At 40.7% G+C, this 21235-nt stretch overlaps 1 protein-coding gene across 1 annotated transcript in view; it reads left to right on the plus strand.

The window, feature by feature from the left end:
- Syne2 (spectrin repeat containing nuclear envelope protein 2) overlaps window positions 1-21235 on the plus strand; it is a 276157-nt gene that overhangs the window by 71769 nt on the left and 183153 nt on the right. Inside the window, exons 9-18 of the mRNA XM_090344255.1 lie at window positions 1984-2084; window positions 5065-5166; window positions 8224-8361; window positions 10779-10943; window positions 11774-11886; window positions 13788-13950; window positions 15861-15939; window positions 16523-16710; window positions 18141-18305; window positions 19875-20021. Of these exons, the coding sequence (XP_090200381.1) occupies window positions 1984-2084; window positions 5065-5166; window positions 8224-8361; window positions 10779-10943; window positions 11774-11886; window positions 13788-13950; window positions 15861-15939; window positions 16523-16710; window positions 18141-18305; window positions 19875-20021 (1361 nt within the window). The remainder of the gene's footprint in view (window positions 1-1983; window positions 2085-5064; window positions 5167-8223; window positions 8362-10778; window positions 10944-11773; window positions 11887-13787; window positions 13951-15860; window positions 15940-16522; window positions 16711-18140; window positions 18306-19874; window positions 20022-21235) is intronic.

Genomic DNA, 21235 nt, shown 5'->3' on the forward strand with positions numbered 1-21235 from the left:
AAGCTATCCTTTGTCATAATTTTTTTTTTTTTTTGGTTGTGGCAATTGAACTCTTGGCCTGGGTGCTGTCCCTGAGCTCTCCAGCTCAAGGCTACTGCCCTACCCCTTGAGCCCACAGTGCCACTTCCAGTTTTCTGGTGATTAATTGTGGGTAAGAGTCTCAAGGACTTTAATTCCAGGCTGGCTTTGAGCCTTGATCCTTAGATGTTAGCCTCCTGAGTAGCTAGGATTACAGATGTAAGCCACTGCGCCTAGCAAAACTTTTAATTATCATGCATACCTTTAAAATGAGGTTTTAAAACATGTTATTTTACTGTTATTACTATTAAGGTATTATACAAAGGGGTTAACATTTCATAAATCAAATAATGAGAACATTTCTTCTATGCTACCTCTTCCTTTACTTGTCTTCAGTTTTCCCCTCCCATTCCTGCCCACAAGTTGTCTAGATAGTTCATTTTCTACATAGTATATACTGAATACTGTAACTGCATTTGTTCACCCACCTCTCTTCCTGCACACACCCTTTGCTTTCCCTAGGAAAACAAAACCAAAAAAAAACAACAAAAGAAAAAACCAGACTGGGAGCGTAGTCTATCAGTAGAGTGCTCACCTAGCACTCATGAAGCCCTAGGTTCGATTAGTCAGTACCATATACTCAGAAAAAGCTGGAAGTGGCTCAAGTGGTAGAGCGCTACCTTGAGCAAAAGTGTCCAAGGACAATGCCCAGGCCCTGAGTTCAAGCCCCAGGACTGGCAAAAACCAAAGAAACACACACAAAAACAAAACAAAACCAAAAAGGAAAAAACAATAACAACAACAAAATAAAATGGAATTTTATGAAGAAATACCTTGGTAAGCCAGTAGTATTATTTTATGTACACATCAATATTTATTATTAAAGATAGCATTGATTCCTGAGAGTTGAGACATTCTACCTTGAAATCCTGCCCCCAGGTTTTTGTTTATCTCTCTTCTCTGTTCATTGCTTGCATGGATAAAAACTTGCTTTCTTCCTTTGCTGACTTACTCTTTGGACCTCGTGAACATGTTCATGACAGCCTTCATCATGTAGTTCATATATATATATACATATTTTTTTTCTTTTACCATTCCTGGGGCTTGAACTCAGGGCCTGGGCACTGTCCCAGAGCCTCTCAAGGCTAACATTCTACCACTTGAGCCTCAGTGCTACTTCTGGCCTTTTCTGTTTATGAGGTGCTGTGGGTTTCATGCACGCTAAGCAAGCACTCTACCACTTAGCCACTTTCCCAGCCCAGTGTGTGCGTGTGCGTGTGCGTGTGTGCGTGTGCGTGTGTGCGTGTGTGCGTGTGCGTGTGTGTGTGCGTGTGTGTGTGTGTGTGTCTGTTTCTAATTACAAACTCTTCAAGGGGTGTCTGATGTTTCCAGAAAGTACCCGAGGATAGTGACTGTCCCCTACATAGTCCTTATTGCTCCTATTACACCTGACAGCTCCCTGTGAATATTTGTTGTATTAAATTTAACTGAATGCATAAATAGGGAGGATTTCTGTTTTGAAATGTGTTGTTTTGGCAAAATATGATGGAATTCAGGGCCTGGGAATTGTCCCTAGGCCTCTTAGTGCTCAAGGCTAGTACTCTGTCACTTGAGCCACAGCCACTGCTGTCTCTTTCACTTTCTCTGAGTAATTTTATTGGAGATAAGAGTTTTTCATGACCTGGGCTGGCTTCAAGCTGTGACTCTCAGATCTCAGCCACCTGCGTAACTAGAATGACAGGCATGAACCATCAACAACCGGGAATGAACTATCTTTTAATACACAACCTAGCCTGTCCCTCAGCCATGGGTTAGAGCAAGGAAGACTGGCCAGTGACTGCACAGTGGCTAACTACTTGGGTTCATTTCAAGAGCCCATGAGCCCTAGGGCTTGTGACATAGTTTGTTGTAGGTATCGATCATAGGAGAAATAGGAGGCCAGTTGGTAAAGTGTGTGTCTTGCAGACGTGGATGTTGTTAACCCGGATGAAAAGTCAATCATGACTTACGTGGCACAGTTCCTGAAGTATTCGAAGGATGCTCCTGGGACCGGTGACACAGCTCAGGTACAAATCCAGATCATATTTCTTGTATGTCACTAGTGCTTTAAATAAATAAATAATTTTCGTTGTTGGTCATGGGGCTTGAACTGGGTCATGTCCAGGAGCTGTCTTGCTCAAAGGTAGTGCTCTACCACTTTGAGCTATGGTGCCACTTCTGGTTTTCTGGTGGTTAATTAGAGGTAAGAGTCTCAAGGACTTTCCTGCCCAAGCAGGAATTGTGATGTGGTCCTTGATCTGATTCTCATATCTCAGCCTTTGGAGTAGCTAGGATTACAGACATGAGCCACCAGTGCTCAGTTCAGTTCATTGAGTTTTGACAAATGCACATAACCATGTAAACTCTAATCATGAACTAATAATGTAGAGATTTATTTATTACCCATAATGATCCACTATGTCCTTTCTCCTACTACTTATTTCAGGCAACCAGTATATTATACTTACTAAGTATACTTACTGTACTTCCTTTTGCTCATTAAAAAATTTTAAGTGTTCATTTATCACCATCTATACCAACTTTACATAGGCATTACAATGCAAAGCTAATTTCTGTGACTGCAATATATTTAGGAGATCATCAACTGATGAATAAAAATGATTGCCTGCTACATTTATAATCTCAACACTAAGCATTGGGAGTTTGAGGCCAGCCTGAGCTATATAGCTAGATCCTAAACAGTAGGGGGGAGGGGTAGGAAGGAAGAGGAAAAGGAGAAGAAAGAAGAAGGGGAGGATGATGAAGGATAAGGGAAAAGGAATTAAAAATGAGAAAGAGGAAGCCAGACACCAGTGACTTAGGGCCCGTAATCCTAGTTACTCAGGAGGCTGAGATCTGAGGATTATTGTTCAAAGCAGGCCCAGGCAGAAAAGTCCCTGTGAGACTCTCATCTCCACTTAATCACTCCAAAAAACCTGGAAGTAGTGCTGTGGCTCAAGTGATAGAGCACTAGCCTTGAGCACAAATCACCTCAAGGACAGATCCCAGGCTCTTGAGTTCAAGCCCCACAACTGACCCCTCAAAAAAACAAAAGAGGAAAGAAGAAACTGACATTCTGTACCTCTCCTAGCGGAAACACCCCCATTGCCCTAAAATTTCCCACTTGACCACACCACCTAAAGTGTCTACTAATTCCCAGTAGGGCCATATTCTGATGTTCAAGCCTTTAACACTTTGGCTTTTCAGTGATATTCAAGATAGAAACCAGATCAAGCTCAATATGGGGCAATAAGCAATTTTATAGATATCCATTTGTTGTCTATTAATTTCTACTTGCTTTGTAGTATAAGTTCACATCATAAAATTTATCTATTCAGAGTGTATATGCAGCCATCAGCACCATCTTAGTATAGCACTTGTCCCTTTTGCCTTTAGCCTCGTGCAAATGGAATGTCGTCATTCATATCAATGGACGCTTTGTCTTCTGCTCTTGATCCTTGTTTGTTGAGATACTGTTGAATTACTAGATTGCCATGTGGTTGTTCAAATTTTCCTTCTTCCTTTCAGTTAAGATTCTGTGGGCAGAAATTTTATTTGAAACACTGGCCTGAGAAGAAATGGTTATTCAGCTTCTGTGAGAATAAATGAATGCTATGAAATTAATGAAATGGTCATCAATATTATATTAAAATGTCTTTTCTACAACTCTCTCAGATATGTTTACCTGTATTTTACATGACAAGCTGGTCTCTGTTTTCCCAGCTGTTGTGCTCGAGGCAGTAAGCCAGATTGTTGCTGACTCTGACGCCATGCTGAAGTTGAGACCAGCTTAGAATTCAGCTCAATTCTTTATAGCTCACTGAGAAACTGGTCTTTCCTAATTAATTTTCACATAAAAAAATTAAAAATTCAACTGCCCATGAAATTGGATGTCATATATATTAGAAATACTTTCTTACCAGAGAAAGAAAGCAATGGAAGATTAAAGAAGAGAAATAAGATGTGACTTATGTTTTGTCCTTTAGTAGCAAAATCTGCTTATGAATATAAGCAAGCTTATCACCTAAACAGTCCCCAAGGAGAAAAAAAATGTTGCTTCATCTATACAATAGCACATCCAATCTTCAATAGTGTTGTTTTATGGTCTTTAAAAAAATCCACGATTTTAGCTGGTCTCGCACACCTGTGAATCCTAGCTACTCAGGAGGCTGAGATCTGAGGATCAAGGTTCAAAACCATCCCGGACACAAAAGGACCTAAGATTTTTTATCTCCAATTAACCTTTAAAAATGGGAAGTAGGGCTTGGCTCCAGGGCAGGGCGATAGCCTTGAGCTGTCGAGTTCAGGGACAGCACCAAGGCCCAGAGTTCAAGCCCTATGACCCCCCCCCCAATGAAAATCAAGATTTTTAAATATTAGCATTTTTGTAAGGAGTGGACATCTTTTAAATTATCACTAATTTTGATATAGTGAAAAGTACTCTTACAAAATGTCTACGATAAAGTGATTTAGAATAATATTCCCTAAAATCAAAAGGATAATGAGAATGATAAAACAAAACAAAAAACAAAAAAAAAACTGGGTGGAGGAAAATGGGGTTAATTACTTTTTTTTTTAAACTGAGGTTTGAACTTAGGACCTGGCCACTGTTTCAGCTTTTTTGCTCAAGGATGGTGCTCTACCATTTGAGCCATACCTCTCCTTTTTGTTTTTTGGCTGTTAGAGATAAGAGTATCACTGATTTCCTTGCCTGGGCTCACTTTGAACTGTGATCCTGAGTTCTAAGCTAGGATTTCAGGTGTAAACCATAGGAATTGGGCAGTTGCCTGTTTTTGGAAAAACCACATTTTGATGTTCATATGCTAGTTTGAATCTATTTTAAGTTGAAGGTGTTATCATGAACAAGTGAAATGATTCTTGGGCCTGGTGAGTCCCTGAGGTGCTATGGTGACATTGCTTCGCTGATGTTTCAAGTTGTTAATTTTATCATGAAAATTCTCATTAAATGTATCGAAGATATAAATTGTGTATGTGTGTGAATTGCAGGGCAAGATAAAAGATGTTATGGCCTGGCTAAATCTACAAGAGACGAAGCTACAGAAGGTACTAAAGGATTCAGAAAATGAGACCTACTTAAAAAAATACCAAGTAAGAATGACTTTACATGGAGTTGACTTTTGTATACAAGTTCATTTTGGAAATGTTGTAGAGCTCAGTATTTAAGTGTTAAGGTGAAAATGTACACATTCAGAACCAGATTCTGAGTGCTGGGTGCTGCGTGCTGTTGATACTGGCGGCCCCTCAGGTACTTTTCAGCATGAATCTGGACTTCAGTGTCTGTGTCTGTGATGATACTGGGACAGAGATCATGCCATCAAAGTGCTGCTCATAGGTATTTCCACACGACCTTCCCAGCGTTGAGTGATTGTATGAGAGCTTGTAGGGCTCATCAAGGCCTAGAATATTCATTATCCTGCTACTTCAGCAAACTTTGGAAAGGAAGGAATCAGGAAGTCAGCAATGGAGCTGAGTCCTTGGGGAGTCCTGGCAGCCACTGTTATTGGCACATATGAATATGTGCTCTGGAGCAGGCTGCTTGCTGATAACACCAGCCTCTGCTCCACCACCTTGCCAACTTCAGAATTATTTCATTTCACAGATGAACGCAGTAAAGTTTACGACTAAATGACTTATGTAAATAATTTACCTAAATGATGCTGAAAGGCACAGGAGGTATTTGAACAAGGAGTCTCCCTTTAAAATCCTAGCTCCTGTTTATATCTTGCTGCTTTTTCAAGGCAAGTAGTTATTCCCTGTGCATTTTTTTCCCCTGATACTGGAGCTTCAACTTAGTAGTCTTTTTTTTTTTTTTATTGTAACTAATAGAAGGGTTACATGATATTTGCCAGATAAATGGTGCCTCAATTCCCACACATTGATACCCCTTCACATGTCATGGTAACTCAGTAGTCTTTATTATTCAGGTTTTGATGTTCTACCATTTGAGCCATATTTCCATATCTGCCTTTTTAGTGGTTAATTAGAGATAATCTCATGGTCATTCCTATCTGGCCTGTCTTTGAACTGTGATCCTTAGATATCAGCCTCTTGAGCAGCTAGGATTATACAAGTGAACCATAGATGCCTGGCTTGCCTTGGTTATTTATGTATTTATTTTTTTGTGGGTCATGGGGTTTGAACTGAGCCTGGACACTGCCCCTGAGCTTCTCAGCTCAAGGCTACCGCTCTACCCTGTGAGCCAAGCCTCACTTCTCATTTTTCTAGAGGTTAATTGGAGATAAGAGTGTCAGGTTCTTTTGTGCCCAGGCTGGCTTTGAACCTTGATCCTCAGATGTCAGCCTACTGAGTAGGTAGGATTACAGCCATGAACTACCATGCCCAGCTTGCCTTGGTTATTTGTTTTATGCCTGGAGCAGCCTGGTCTTTGATCCTGCTGCTTATGCTTCCTGATGAGGACAGGCTTATGCCTGTGTCCAGCCATTGGGCTTCTCAGATAGCTATTGCATAGAGGGTGTGTACCACTGCTCATTGGTTAAAAAGGAATCTCACAACCTTTTTGTGATCCTCATTTCCCTCCAGCTCTGCCTTCTGAGTTGCAGGGAATACAGAGAATGCAGAGTACTGGGATTTCATGATCCTTCCACCCCAGCTTCATGGGTAGCTGGAACTAGAGATTCTTTCTATTGTGTGTAGTTCAGCAGTTCACATAAAACCAATTAGAAGCTGGGGGCTGTGACTCATGTCTGTAATCCTAGCTACTCAGGAGGCTGACATCTGAGGATCGTGGTTCAAAGCCAGCCTAGGCACTAAAGACCATGACTCATCTCCAGTTAACCATTAGAAAATGGGAAGTGGTGCTGTGGTAATAGCCTTGAGCTGAAGAGCTTGGGGCACTGCCCAGGCCCAGAGTTCAAGCCCCATGACCCATAAAAAATTAGAAATACTTTGGATAATCATGATGATATAAATAATATATGTATGAAATTGGTAACTCTTAAATACTATTTTTTATCCACATTCAAACTATGAGCAGCATTGTTCATGATTTTTTTTTTCTGGGCTTGGGCTCAGGGCCTGAGCATGGTCCTTAGGTTTTCTCAAGGCTAGAGCTCTATCACTTGAGCCACAGCACCACTTCTGTTTTTTTTTTTTTTTTTTTTTTCTGTGTATGTGGTACCAAGGAATCAAACCCAGGTCTTCATGCATGCTAGGCAAACACTCTACCACTAGGCCAAATTCCCGGCCCCTCATGAAAATTTTATAAACATCTTTCCCTTGTTATAAGTTTCATTTATTTATACATTAATATACTTATTTGGCAATATTAGGGATTAAACTCAGGGAGGGCTTTGTGCTTGTTAAACTGCACTTTGCTGTCTGAGCTGTGTCCCTAGCAGGGATAAAGTGTTATTTTGTCTGGAAGAAGAAAAGAATTTGTACAAGCTCAGTTAGTTGTAAATACTTGGAAAGTAATTTATTCATGGCAACTTCTGTGATGTAATTCTTACATCTCCTCATGATTATTGTTTTGAATACATATTTTGGGAGGACATAGCCAGTAACACCTGCATATGACTTTCCTGGAGAGCCAGTTGTGTTGTCACTCTATGCAGTGGACATATGACACAAATCACAAGCTGAAACATGTCCTTATTCTGGTACTCAAGATAAAACGGTACATTAGACGGGCATTTGTGTCTTATGTCTTTAACCTTAGGTGTTCTGGAGGTTGAAGTGTGAAAATGAGGGTTTAAAGCCAGTTTGGGTAGCAACATCTATGAGAGTCAGCTCCAGTTAATGAGCAAAAAAAATCAGAAGTGAAAGTGTGGCTCAAGTGATTGAGTGCCAGCTTTGAATGGAGAAAGCCAAGGGATAGCACCCAGGCTTTGAGTTCAAGCTTCAATACCAGCTCGCTCGCGCTCTCTCTCTCTCTCTCTCTCTCTCTCTCTCTCTCTCTCTCTCTCTCTCTCTCTCTCTCTCTCTCCCTCCCTCCCTCCCTCCCTCCCTCCCTCCCTCTCTCTCTCTCTCTCTCTCTCTCTCTCTCTCTCTCTCTCTCAACCAAATCAGAGAGAGTGGATCCAGGAATTCTACTATTGTCCAAGACTCAGGTTTTACCTTTCACTGTGGATTTTACAATAGCAAATTACACTGAATCTAATGTTTGAAATATTCTTTTTGTTGTAGAGTCTGCTGACCTTTATGGAGTCATTTAATGAAGAAAAGAAACCCTTCCTGGATGTTCTATCACAGGAAGGGAACCAGAGCGAGCTGAACAAAGATCAGTTACAGCTGAGAAAAAGCTGGAAAAGCCTCAATCACCAGGTTATTGAGCTGTGCGGGTTTGAAGACTTCCAAGGGATAGCTTTGGTGGCTAAGGATGGGATGCATGCTTCAAAAGAAAATGAGACAGTGTTCTTATTTTTTCCCCATAGTGTCAGTCATATGAATAGGAGATTAAAAAAAAACAAACCGGGGCTGGGAGTTTGGCCTAGTGGTTAAAGTGCTTGCCTAGCATGCATGAAGACCCGGGTTCAATTCCTCGGCACCACATACATAGAAAAAAGCCGGAAGTGGTGCTGAGGCTCAAGTGGTAGAGCTCTAGCCTTGAGAAAGTCCAAGGACAGTGCTCAGGCCCTGGGCTCAAGCCCAAGACTGGCAAAAAAAAAACAAAAAACAAAAAACAAAAAAACCAAACCTTAAACATTCTGCTTAAATGCAAACTCACCCAAGATAGTATTTGCTATCTATTCTTGGTCTGCTGTGGTATACCATGCCACAGTAGATAAGTCGTTTTTAGTTGGCCCTGTAGCCTCTTCTGTCATCAGATGTCTGTATCAATAGATGCTTGAAAGAGGTGGCACACGCGCATGTGTGTGTGTGTGTGTGTGTGTGTGTGTATGTGTGTTGGTTCTGGGACTTGAACAAAAGGACTTAGCTGCTGTCCCTTAGCTTTTGCTCAATGCTAACTAACGTTATAACAGTTGAATGGTATACTCAAGCTCTACTTCCAAACTTTTCATGGGCAAAACTTAAGTCCTTAATGGTTTGGTTTGGTTTGGTTGTTAGGGAAGGAGCTGATCTTAGAGGTGGTGTTCACTCTAGTTTATTCCCAACCCTCTCCCTGGCCCCGTGCTATCACTGACTAGTCTTTACTGAAATTGTGTCCTTGTCAGCCTCTCTCAGCAGGTCATTCAGATCCGAGCAATGGTTTTTATGTATAAGATTGGGCTCTGATGTGGACTATGTGTTAAGTTTTACTTTTTTTATTCATACACAGTACATGAACTGAATAAGGCCTCCTCCTCCTCCTCTTCTTCCTCCTCCACCTCTTCCTCTTCTTGTTCCGCCTCATTTTTTTCTCCTCCTCCTGTTCTTTTTCTTCTTCTTGTGTTGGTAGTGGGCCTGCTCATCAAGCTGTTTTGCTCTTGGCTAAGGCTCTACCACTTGAGCCACAGTGCCACTTCTGGCTCTTTTTTGGGGGGAGGGGGGCGGGAGTAGGAAATGAGAGTCTCATGGACTTCGCTGTCTGGACTGGCTTTGAACCGTGATCATCAGATCTAGTTTCCTGAGTAGCTAGGATTAAAGCTGTGAGTCACGGCTGCTCAGCTTTGCTTTGCTTTATATTCACTTATTTTATTGTGTGTTGATTTCCTTTTATACCCATTTCTATTTTTCCTTAGGCCATCATTTTGAACTGTTGAATGTCTTACCTTTTTGTTGTGCATATTTTGAAAAATACACATCAAATATATGTACATATGGGTTTTAAATGGTATAGTATGTTGTGTGTTTATCTTTAGATACATTGGAATTAAGGCACTTTGTTATATAATGGGTGACTCTCACATATCCCTTTCTACTCTAGCTCCCTTGTCTCATGTTATCCCTAGCTCTTTCCCAGTAGGTTGTTTGTAAATGTTTGCTCACGAATGAATGAGTGATCATGTGAATGAGTGAATTTTGATGATGTTCAGAAGAAAGGAAATCCCATCAGGTTTGTGTGACTCAGGCATTGAATAGGCAAAGAAGGGGTGGGGAGGGGAGGAAGGAAGAGGTGTCCTTGGATTGGGGCAAGATTTGGTGAAGGATAGATGTTGGGAGATATGGTAGGGAGAGCTAGTATGAACATATGCTTCCAGTTACTGTACAGAGTATTCCATAAATCTGTGTGCAACATGGAGTCACATTGTCAGAGAACACAAAAATGTAGCTCATTTTAAACTAGTCCTTAATGATGACTATCCCTGCTTAGAGGAATGCTCTAATTTCCCCCATAGAACTTAGGGATTTATCCCAACATTAAAAAATTTTTTTGAATAAGGTATATTCCCAATCAGCAAGTGCGAAGGTGCAACATTTATGTATTTATTTACCTCCCCAACCTCCATCATGGGGGTTGACCTCAGAGCCTGAGTGCTGTCACTGAGTTATTTTGCTCAGGGCTAGCTCTGTTACTTTGAGTCACAGTCCTATTTCTGTTTGAGAGGTTAATTAAAGATAAGAGTCTAATGGAGACTTTTATGCCCAGACTGGCTTCGAATTGTCAGATCTCAGTCTCCTGAGTAGCTAGGATTACAGGGGTGAGTCACTTGTGCCCGGATCAAGGTGATAATCAGAACTAAGAAATGTGACTGTTTTTCAGTCTTGGCTTTCAGAGAAATAATTAAAAAAGAAACTAAATGTGAAAAAAAGCAGTTAAAGTGCTACTGAAGGTGTCTTCCCTTATCCCTTATTTTCAGGTTAACACATGGAAAGCAGAGCTAAATGAAGCCTTGCCCTCCCACCTCCGTGAGACAGAAGCGTGGCTGCAACAGGTGGAAGAGCTGGTGCAGGAAGACCTGCCAGCCACCCAGGACCACTCTGAAGCCAGGGCTCTGACTCAAGAGAGAATCACTTTATTCAAGGTTGGAAAAGGAAAGAGAGACCTGAAAAAGTCAACTCTGTGTTAGGGTCTGTCCTTACGGAAGATTTATGTTTTAAAAGCCAATGTAGTAGCTGGATGCAGTGGCTTACTTTGAGCCACAGATCCACTTCTGGTTCTTTTTTTGGTGGCTAATTGGAAAGAAGAGTCTCATGGACTTTTCGTGCCTGGCATAGTTTTGAACATAGATCTTCAGATCTTAGCCTTCTGAGTCTCTACGGTTGTCTGCATAAGCCTCTGGTGCTTGGCTTAGGAGATACTTCTATGTACATGGCTATTTTGGGTTTTTTTTGAGGTTGATGTAAGAAATTTCTTTGCACTCTTACCTGGCTTTCTTGCTCATTGCTTGGTGACCTAGCACACTTCCCGTTCAACATTTTGTTGGTTAATTAGAGGGGGAAGTCTTGGTCTTGAGGACTTTTTGCTCTGACTGGCTTAGAACTTTTATCCTTCAGATCATAGCCTCTAGAGTAGCTAGAGCCGAGTGCAGTAATTTCTAAGGCAATAACAATAAACTGAGGAAGATTGAGACCTCACTCAGTAAAATGCTATGAGAGAATTTGTCCAAGAGAGATTGATAGTAATTGAACACCCAAAGGAATAGAGAATGCATGTGAAAACAAGAGTTTGATAATGATTTTACCATAAAAATAGTCTGCTTCTTCAGTAAGTGGTTCCAGTTTAATACACAAGTCTTAGTTACAAAGGAACACTCAGGGGGAGTGAGAAAGGCTTTAAACTTTTGAGATGAGATGAGTGTAATTGCTGTGTTTGGTAATAAACCTGGTTTCTTTCCTGGTCAATTTCTTTCAGAGTCTGATGGACAGATTTGACTATCATTCAAATATTCTCTTGACTTTTGAAAATCAAGATGCTGAACATTTGCCATTGGTGCCACCTAGCAAACTGGAAGAAATGCAAAAACGGTTTGTAATTCTGCTGTTTCTTTTGTTCTTTCTTTGTTTCTTTCTTTCTTTCTTTCTTTCTTCCTTCCTCCCTTCTTTCCTTCTTTTCTTCCTTTCTTCCTTTCTTCCTTCCTTCCTTCCTTCCTTCTTTCTTTGCCAGTCCTGTGGCTTGAGCTCAGGGCCTGAGCATTGTCCTTGGACTTTCTCAAGGCTAGCACTCTACCACATGAGCCACAGCACCACTTCTGGCCTTTTCTATGTGTGTGGCGTGCTGAGGAATCGAACCCTGGTCTTCGTGCATGCTAGGCAAGCACTCTTACCACTAGGCCAAACTCCCAGGCCCCATCCCTGCTGTTTCTAAATGCCTAACACCACTACAGCACTGGACCATCCAGTGCAGATTTGTAGATAACGCCTGTGTTCTCTCTGAAATCTTGATAGCAATATGTTTGTGTTTTATGCAGTAGTAACACTTAACAGTCCAACATCCTGTTTTCAATATCTGGGTTTTATTTTTGTGGTACTTGGGGTGGAACCCAGGACCTTGAACGTGCGAGGCAAGTGTTCCTCCATTTGGGTCATATCTCCATCCTACTTTATTGGATGGGAGAAAGCTATGGTATGCACTCTGTTTTTCTAAGGTTCATTTCCGTACTGTCTTGGTAAGGTAATACTAGTCACTCTGTGCATGCCCCAAGAGGATGATTGGATCAAATGGGAAGAGGCATAGAAAAACATTTGATAAATTGTAAATTTAAAAGATTATTTAATGGGTGGTTTCTCATGTCATCTTCTCCTTAATCTTTCCTCATAAGCAACTTATTCAAGTAATAAGTGGATATTAACACTAATAAGATTGCTTTAAGCTGGATGCTGGTGCTCATGCCTGTAATCCTAGCTACTCAGGAGGCTGAGATCTGAGGATCGGGTTCAAAGCTAGCTTGAGCACAAAAGTATGAGAGTCTCTTATCTGCAATTAACCACCAGAAAACCAGAAGTGGTGCTGTGGCTCAAGGGGTAGAGCAATAGCCTTGAGCTGAAGAGCTCAGTGCCCAGGCTCAGAGTTCAAGCCCCATGACTACACCTCCCTCCCCCCCCAAAAGATCACTTTAATATATCAGCTTGAAGGTGGTAGCTGGACAGGTATTTTCAGATTTGGTAGCATACTTTCTAAATTTCTTATTATAGGATTTCTGAATAGGGGAATCATTTTCTCTGTTCAGAAAATGTTCTGTTAGGTGAGCTTTTTGTCTTTTTTCTTATAGCTGTTTTAGCTAGGCCCTAATGGTGCACACTTGTAATGTAAGCCACTCACTCAGGAGGCTGTATATGTAGTACATATACAGAATCGAACCCAGGACTTGGTGCATGCTAGGCCATGTACTCTACCACTAGTCCATACCCCTGTCCCAATTTGCATTATTTTAAAAAGAAAAATTTTGGGAAATGGGAAAAGAAATAGAGATAAGAGGGTGTGAGCTTGATTGAAGTATATTGTTAAATGAGTGAAAGTGTAGCAATGAAATCCCCCTTGTATACTTATATGTAAGCCAATGTGAAAAAAACCCATCTGTTGAGCATACATCTGAGTCCCATATGTTTGAATGAAAAAGTTAAGCCCTGCTGTGTGTGTGTGTGTGTGTGTGTGTGTGTGTGTGTGTGTGTGTGTGTGTGTTTGAGTGTTTGAGCCAACTTCCAGCTTTTATAGTGGCTAACTGGAGATAATAGTCTCATGGACTTTCTTGCCCAGACTGGCTTTGAACAGAGATTCTCAGATCTCAATTTCTTGAGATTACAGCCTGAGCCTTGGTGCTTGGCAGGTCCAGTGGTTTTTTTTTTTTTTAAGATGTTAAGCAGATTTCTTCACTAAATTTGTTTGATTATATTAAGTTAAATTCTAAAACCCATGACTTTCCCTCCAGAATCAACACCATTGCAGGGAAGAAATTTCTTCCGTGCCTAGAATTCCATTACTCTAAGTGCTTAGTTCTTGGTTTGCTAGATGAAGTGAATGCAAAACTGGATATTTGGGACATCAAATATGGAAGCAAAGAATCTGTTGCATTACTACTGGAAGATTGGCAGGTAAGCTGTTTTCTTTTTATTGTTTTGCTGGTAGTAGCTCTTAAACTCAGAGCCTAGGTGCTGTCCCTTAGCTTTTCCTCCCAACGCTGGTCCTCTACCACTTGAACCACAGTTCCATTTGTGAGTTTTTGGCAATTCTCTGAAGACAAGATTGTCACAGACTTTGCTGCTAGGGTTGGTTGTGAATTGTAATCCTCAGATCTCAACATTTGGAGTAACCAGGATGACAGATGTGAGCCATTAGTATATAGTTGAGTAAAATGTTTTGTTCTGCATCTTAGATAGCTGATTTCCATGTCTGGTTTCTTGATTTATATTTTTCCTTAGCCCAGTTTCCCATTTGTGCTTCAGATGTGGGGCTGGCTTTGATTGGTAACTCTCCTTAGGGTCAGTATAGAGAAAAGAATTCCAGATAGTCAAATAGTAGGCATAGGGAAGGATAAGAAGGAGAAAGCAGCATTACTTACAAAATTGAGCTAATCAGGGCATACAGTGTAATAGAAAGGTTTTAATGCTTTTTTTCACCCCATAGAATTTCCTTATATTACTTGATTAAAATTTTGTTTCTTTTCTGTTTAATGATTTTATTCAATGATTAAGGTGTTTTTTTTGGTCGGTTGTGGGGCTTGAACTCTGGGCCTGGGCCCTGTCCCTGAGCTCTTCAGCTCAAGGCTACCACCCTACCCCTTGAACTATAGTACTACTTTCAGTTTTCTGGTGGTTAATTGGAGATAAGCCTCCAGAGTAGCTAGGATTACAGGCATGAGCCACCTCACCTGGCAAGATGTTCTTTTTGACTTGAATTCTTCCAAATTAGAGGCAAAATGTTTGAAGTAGTTTAAATGTATTATAGGTTTTTATAAGTTATAATGTAACTTAATATGTCTGATTAAAAACTCACTGCTTGCCAGGTGCAGTGGCTCAGAGGCTGAGATCTTAGGATCGTGGTTCAAAGCCAGCCCAGGCACTAAAGTCTGTGAGACTTTTATATCAAATTAACGAGTAGAAAACTGGAAGTGGCGCTGTGGCTCAAGGGGTACAGCTATAGTCTTGAGCTGAATAGCTCGGGGACAATGTCCAGGCCCAGAATTCAAGCCCCACAACCACCCCCCCCAAAAAAAAATCCTCACTATTATTATTAATGGCAATAAAACAAAAATAACAAATATGACATTTAAAAAATTGCTATAGCTAATGTTCCTTTTTCCATGAGAAGAAAATATTGCAGCAACATTGAATATTGTCACCCGCATTAAAATACATTTTTTATTTTTTTGATAACTTATTTTTTTGTAATTAGTAGAAGGGTTACATTATATTCACCAGATAGAAGGTGCATTTCTTCATAAACATTGATACCCCTTCTCATGTTTTTGTCCCCATAAAATATATATATATTTAATCAGTCCTGGAACTTGTTAAATCATGATATTTTCATGATGACATCATTCTCCTTCATGAGCTTCCTCTTTTTCTATCCAAATGATCAGTGTTCATGGTACTCATGTTTTGACAACTATGTGTTACATCAACATTTTTTTAAGTTGAAAATTTTTAATTATCCTTAAATAGTTGTACAAAGGGTGTCAACTCAACATGTCAGTGGATGAATACATCTCAATGAGTGTCACCTCTTCCATCATGTACCCCTCCCCCACCTTTCCAACAGCTTCATAGTGATACCTGGATTTCTTAGCACATTTTTTTTCTTTTTTTCTTATTTTTTATTAAAGAATTTATTAACATTGATTTTTGCATCATATTTCAAATGATATGATTAACAAACAAGTATTCAAAAGGGAATCTATATATATAATCAATAGCACTTACTTTTTAGAACATAATCAAAATTAGGCTACTTAGCACATTTTTAAAAAGTAAAAAACTGTCCATATCCCTTTGCTTTACAGAAATTTATCAAAGAGAAGGAATTCCTTGTTCAACTTGATGCTTCTTTTCAAAAATGTGAAGAAATTTATAGGAATTTGGGTAAAGTAATCCAGTTTTTGTTGTTGTTGTTGCTAGTCCTGGGGCTTGAACTCGGGGCCTGTGCACTGTCCTTGGACACTTATTGCTCAAGGCTGTTGCTCTGCCACTTGAGCCACAGCTTCATTTTTGGCTCCTTCTGTGTATGTGGTACCAAGGAATCAAACCAGGGCTTTGTGCATTTTAGGTGAGCACTCTACCACTAGGCCACACTCCTGGCCCCTCTAGTTGTTTTGGGGATGATAAACTCTTTAAAATGCTATTTCCCTTTATGCTTCATACTTTAATGCCTTGGAAAACACTTAAATGTTTTCTTTGGAAAACTCTTGCTCTTTTATTTATATTATGATTATAATTATGATTACTTATTTTGCCCAAGACTGGGACTTGAACTCAGTAACTGATGCTTTCATTCACTTCCTGGCACTCTACCACCTGAGCCTTACTTCTAACTCCTCTTTACTCTTTTAATATGGTAATAGAATCTGCTTATTTTGCTGTTGACAATGCTAATGGCTTTCTTCACTGTTGTTTTATGAGCAAAAAACTTTCCTAAGATTACTTTCTCCTTTTGCTTATATGTTAGCTGAAGAAGAAGAGAATGTTAATGAAGCATACAAGATGCTGGAAGATAAGATTTGCACATGCAGGAGAAATGTAAATAAGGTGAAGGACTCTCTGCAGAAGGTCTTGATGTGGTGGGCCACTTATTTGGAAAACTTTCACCTATTGAAGACTACTTTTGAGGGGATAAAGAAGGAGCAAATCAAAGAGGTATTGCAGCTTACTGATGCTTTTCTGCATTACTTTTTATGTCAGTAGGGGGGTTGAACTTGGGGTCTTTTTCTACTGAAAGCTGACAGTGCACCACTTGAATCACAGCTCTACTTCTGGAGTTTTGGTGGCTAATTGGAGATAAGAGTCTCACAGACTTTTCTGCCTGGACTGATTTTGTACGGTGATCTTCAGATCTCAGCCCCCTGAGTAGTTGGGATTGCAGGCATGGGCCACTGGTGGCTGGCTCTTAATTATTTTTTTCATATATTTTTATTGTAATTAATAGAAGGGTTACTTTATATTCACCCGATAGAAGGTGCATTACTTCACATACATTGATACCCTTTTTCATGTCTTGGTCCCCATTTCCCTCCCCCACCCCTCTTAATTATTTTTTTTTTCTTTTTCTACTCCTGAGGTAAAATTCCAGAGAGTAGTCAACATGTCTTTTGCAAACTTCTCACAGGTCTTAGGAAGAGTTCAGTTTCTAAATAGTGCCCCCAAAAAAGGGACATTATCTTTACATTAGAGATTTACACATACACACACACACACACACATCACACACATATATACTTGCGCTCTTTGGAGAAGAATTAAGTGGCTGACATTCTGGATGACTTTTTGACAGATTTTAAAGTTTTACTAAGTTATATAAGTTTTACTAAGTTATATATATGTATATATATGTCTGAGCCATTAAGAGTTCCATTCACTGAAGGAGTTTGGAAAGTTGTGCTGTATATTCAGCAGCCACTTAGGAAGGGAGAACAGATGCTTCCTGGAGTTCAAGGCTGAGAGGAAGAACAGATGCCTCGTAGCAGAGATGAAGCTGATCAACAGGCTAGGGGTAGGGCAGGTTGGGCGGATGACTTCACACTCACTCCTGCTTCCACTGGCCTTGGGTAACATCTGTACAGATAAGAGAAATCCTGGCACTAATGGATCACACCTGTAATCCTGCTACTTAGGAGGCTAAAATATGACGATCACCATACAAAGCCAGACTGGGCTGAAAAGTCCGTCCTGTCCTGTAAGGCTCTTATCCCCAATTGACCACTTAAAAACCAGAAATGGAGCAGTGGCTCAAAGTGGTAGAGTATTAGCCTTGAGCAAAAGTGCTCAAGGACAGCGCTCAGGTCCCGAGTTCAAGCCCCAAGATAAATACAAAAAAAAAAAAATGTGATAGTATTAAATATTTGCTTTGGGCTTGCCTAAGCATGCATGAAGCCCTGGGTTTGATTCCTCAGTACCACAGAAACAGAAAAAGCCAGAACTGGTGCTGAGGCTTAAGTGGTAGAGTGCTAGCCTTGAGCAAAAGAAGAAGCTCAGTGCTCAGGGTCAGTATCTAGGGCCTCAGTTTGAGCCCTAGGACTGGCCAAAAAACAAACAAAAACAAAACAAAACTTTGCCTTTATGTCCTGTAGATGGCCTTTGAGACGCTGTCCGAGTGGAATGTTCAGTACACCACTGTAAACGAAGCTGGAAATTCCTTAGTGGAAGTCAGCAATGAAGAAGTTGGATCATCCATTTCTAAAGAACTGAGAAGGCTGAATAAAAGATGGAGAAAGTTTATCTCAAAAACTCCGCTTGTAAGTTGTTCCCTTGACCCCCACCCCCCCACCCCAACTGCTCATAGCAACTTTATCGAGTTGTAATTCACAGGACTGTACAGTTCAGTCGTACCATAAAGCACACTGCACATCTTTACAGCTGGGCAGCCACCTGTCTAGTCTATGTTAGAGCATGCTATCAGTTCCCTCAAGAGGCCCTGTACACATTTCTAGTCCTTCCTTAGCAACTCCAAACCTCCCAGAGGCGGGTAACACTCACCTGATCTCTTTGTAGAATTGCCTATTCTGAACATTGACTATAAATGGAATCTTACAGAGCGTGGTCATGCAATGACTGGCATATTTCACTTGATATAATGCTTTCAAGGTCTATCCATTTTGTGGCATGTAAACCCCATGCACTTTACTTCTTATTGGACAATGTGGCCTGTTGTATGGACCCACATATGCTGCCTTCCATTCATTAGTGGATGCATACTGGAGTATTTCTGCTTTTAGGACTCTTAAGAACAGAGTTACTGTGACTGTTTGCTGATCAGTGTTGTTTCAGACACTTGTTGAATTTCACATTCTGAGTCTTGAACCCTTTTTAACAGACAGCTTTTGAGTTGAAATTAACTTCCCCTCGAAGCATTGTTTGTTCATCCGTAGTGGCTTATGCCTGCCATCCTAAATACACAGGAGTCAGATCTGAAGATGAGAGCCAGCCGCAGCAGAAAAGTCCATGAGATTCTTACCTCGAATCAACCAGTAGAAAGCTAGAAATGTGGGGGCTGCAAGTATGGCTTAAGGGTAGAGTGCTTGCCTAGCATGCATGAAGACCTGGCTTCAATTCTTGGGTACCGCACATGTAGCTGTGGTAAAACACTAGCCTTGAGGACAGAGAGGCCAGGAACAGGGCTTCGGCCCTGAGTTCAAGCCATGGGACTGGCCAAAAAAAAAAAAAATTGCTGGAAGTGGATGTATGGCTCAAGTAAGCACTAGAGTGCCAGCCTTGAGCAAAAAGCCAAGCAACCATCAAGGCTATTGATTTTAAGCCACTGTACTGTCAACCCCCCCCCCCAAAACCAAACAAACCCCCAAATAAAACATTTCATCTATTTGATTTTAGGCTTCTTAAGAACATATATTTAGCACAGTACCTCATAAAAAAACCACACAAACTTTAAAATTTATTTTTTTATCCATTTCTTAAAGAATTTGAAACTTAGGTGTTTTATAAGACGTGAATGAAGCCATCACGGTGGCTCATGCCTGTAATCCTAGCTACTCAGGAGGCTGAGATCTGAGGATCAAGCTTCAAAACCAGCCTGGGTACAAAAGGACCCAAGACTCTTATCTCCATTTAGCCTCCAGAAAAGGGGAAGTGGGGCTTGGCTCAAACATAGGGTGGTAGCCTTGAGCTGAAGAGCTCAGGAACAGTGTCCAGGCTAGTTCAAGCCCCATGACCCCTCCCCCCCACACACACAAAGAAGTGAATGGTACTTTACAGCCATGCTGTTTGGTCAGTTGTAAAACATACATTAGCATACGAGTGGACATGTCAGTATTGAATTTCCAGGGATTGTTTTGTTTTGTTTATAATAGGAAATGAAACAACCACTTCTACAAAAACAGGAGCTGCCAATGCCTGATGATTCTGGAAATACTTCATTTAAAGTAGAAAAACTGCCTGGTGATTTCTCAACAGAGATCCCAGTTGAAGGTCCAGAAAATCATGATTCAAATGAAAAGGTCAGATATCTCATTGTTTCTGTGTCTTTTGTATAGAGGAATCATTTAACTTGGCTCTTCCTTTTTTTCCTTTTCCCAGTGCTGGGGCTTGAACTCAGGGACTAGGCACTATCCTCAAGCATTCTCAAGGCTAGCACTCTACCACTTGAGCCGCAGGACCACTTCTGGCTTCTTCTGTGTATGTGGTACCAAAGAATCAAACCCAGGGCTTTGTGCGTGCTAGGCAAACACTGTACCACCAGGCTACACTCCCAGCCTAACCTGGCTCGTCTTAAAAAAAAAAAATTGTTGGAATGATAATAAAATGTAGTTTACTAGTTAACAGTTATAATATCATTTCCTAAGGAAGTTCTTAAGTGGTTTTATGATGTACTTGCTGGCTGGAAGGTGCTATGGTTACCAGTCCTGAGCTAGGCTCGACAAGCATTCTGCCACTTGAGTCATAACCTCATTTCTTCCTCCCACCCATTCCTTTATCAAACACATCTTGCCCTGGGTTAGGTTTGGTTTTGTACTATGATCCTCATGCCTGTGGTCTCCCTTGTAGTTGGGATCACAAGTACACATGGTCCGCCATGCCAAGTTTAATTTGTTGCCATGAGGGTACTGCTAACACTTTGTGCACTTCTGATCACACCTCCCAAATTGCTAGACATGCAACTATGATATCCTATGTAAACTGTGTGTATTTTTATTGCACTGTGTGCCTTTTGGAAGCAGATGTGATTTCTGAGTTGTGTGAATTGGGTTCATCATTTCTTCCCATTTCTTGTCTGTCTGTCTGTCTTTCTTTCTTTCTTTCTTTCTTTCTTTCTTTCTTTCTTTCTTTCTTTCTTTCTTTCTTTTTCTTTTTTTTTTTTTTTGTGAGTCATGGGGCTTGAACTCGGCCTGGGTGTTGTCCCTGAGCTCTTCCACTCAAGGCTACTTCCCTCCCCTTGAGCCAAGTTCCACTTCCCATTTTCTAGAGACTAATTGGATATGAGTCTCAGGTCCTTTTGTGCCTAGGCTGGCTTTGAACTTTGATCCTCAGATCTCAGCCTCCTGAGTAGTTAGGATTACAGGTGTGAGCCACCATGCCCACCTGGGTTCATCATTTCTTAGGATGACTTCTCATTGGTGCTGAGAAATGTCCTAGTGTTAAACTAGCCTTGAGTTCTTTATTTCTGACTTACTTTTTATAACATGGAAGAATGGGAAAGATATCACTGTCTTCC

The sequence above is a fragment of the Megascapheus bottae genome, chromosome 14 (assembly GCF_031878675.1).
Source record: "Megascapheus bottae isolate mThoBot1 chromosome 14, mThoBot2.hap1, whole genome shotgun sequence".
Taxonomy (NCBI): domain Eukaryota; kingdom Metazoa; phylum Chordata; class Mammalia; order Rodentia; family Geomyidae; genus Megascapheus; species Megascapheus bottae.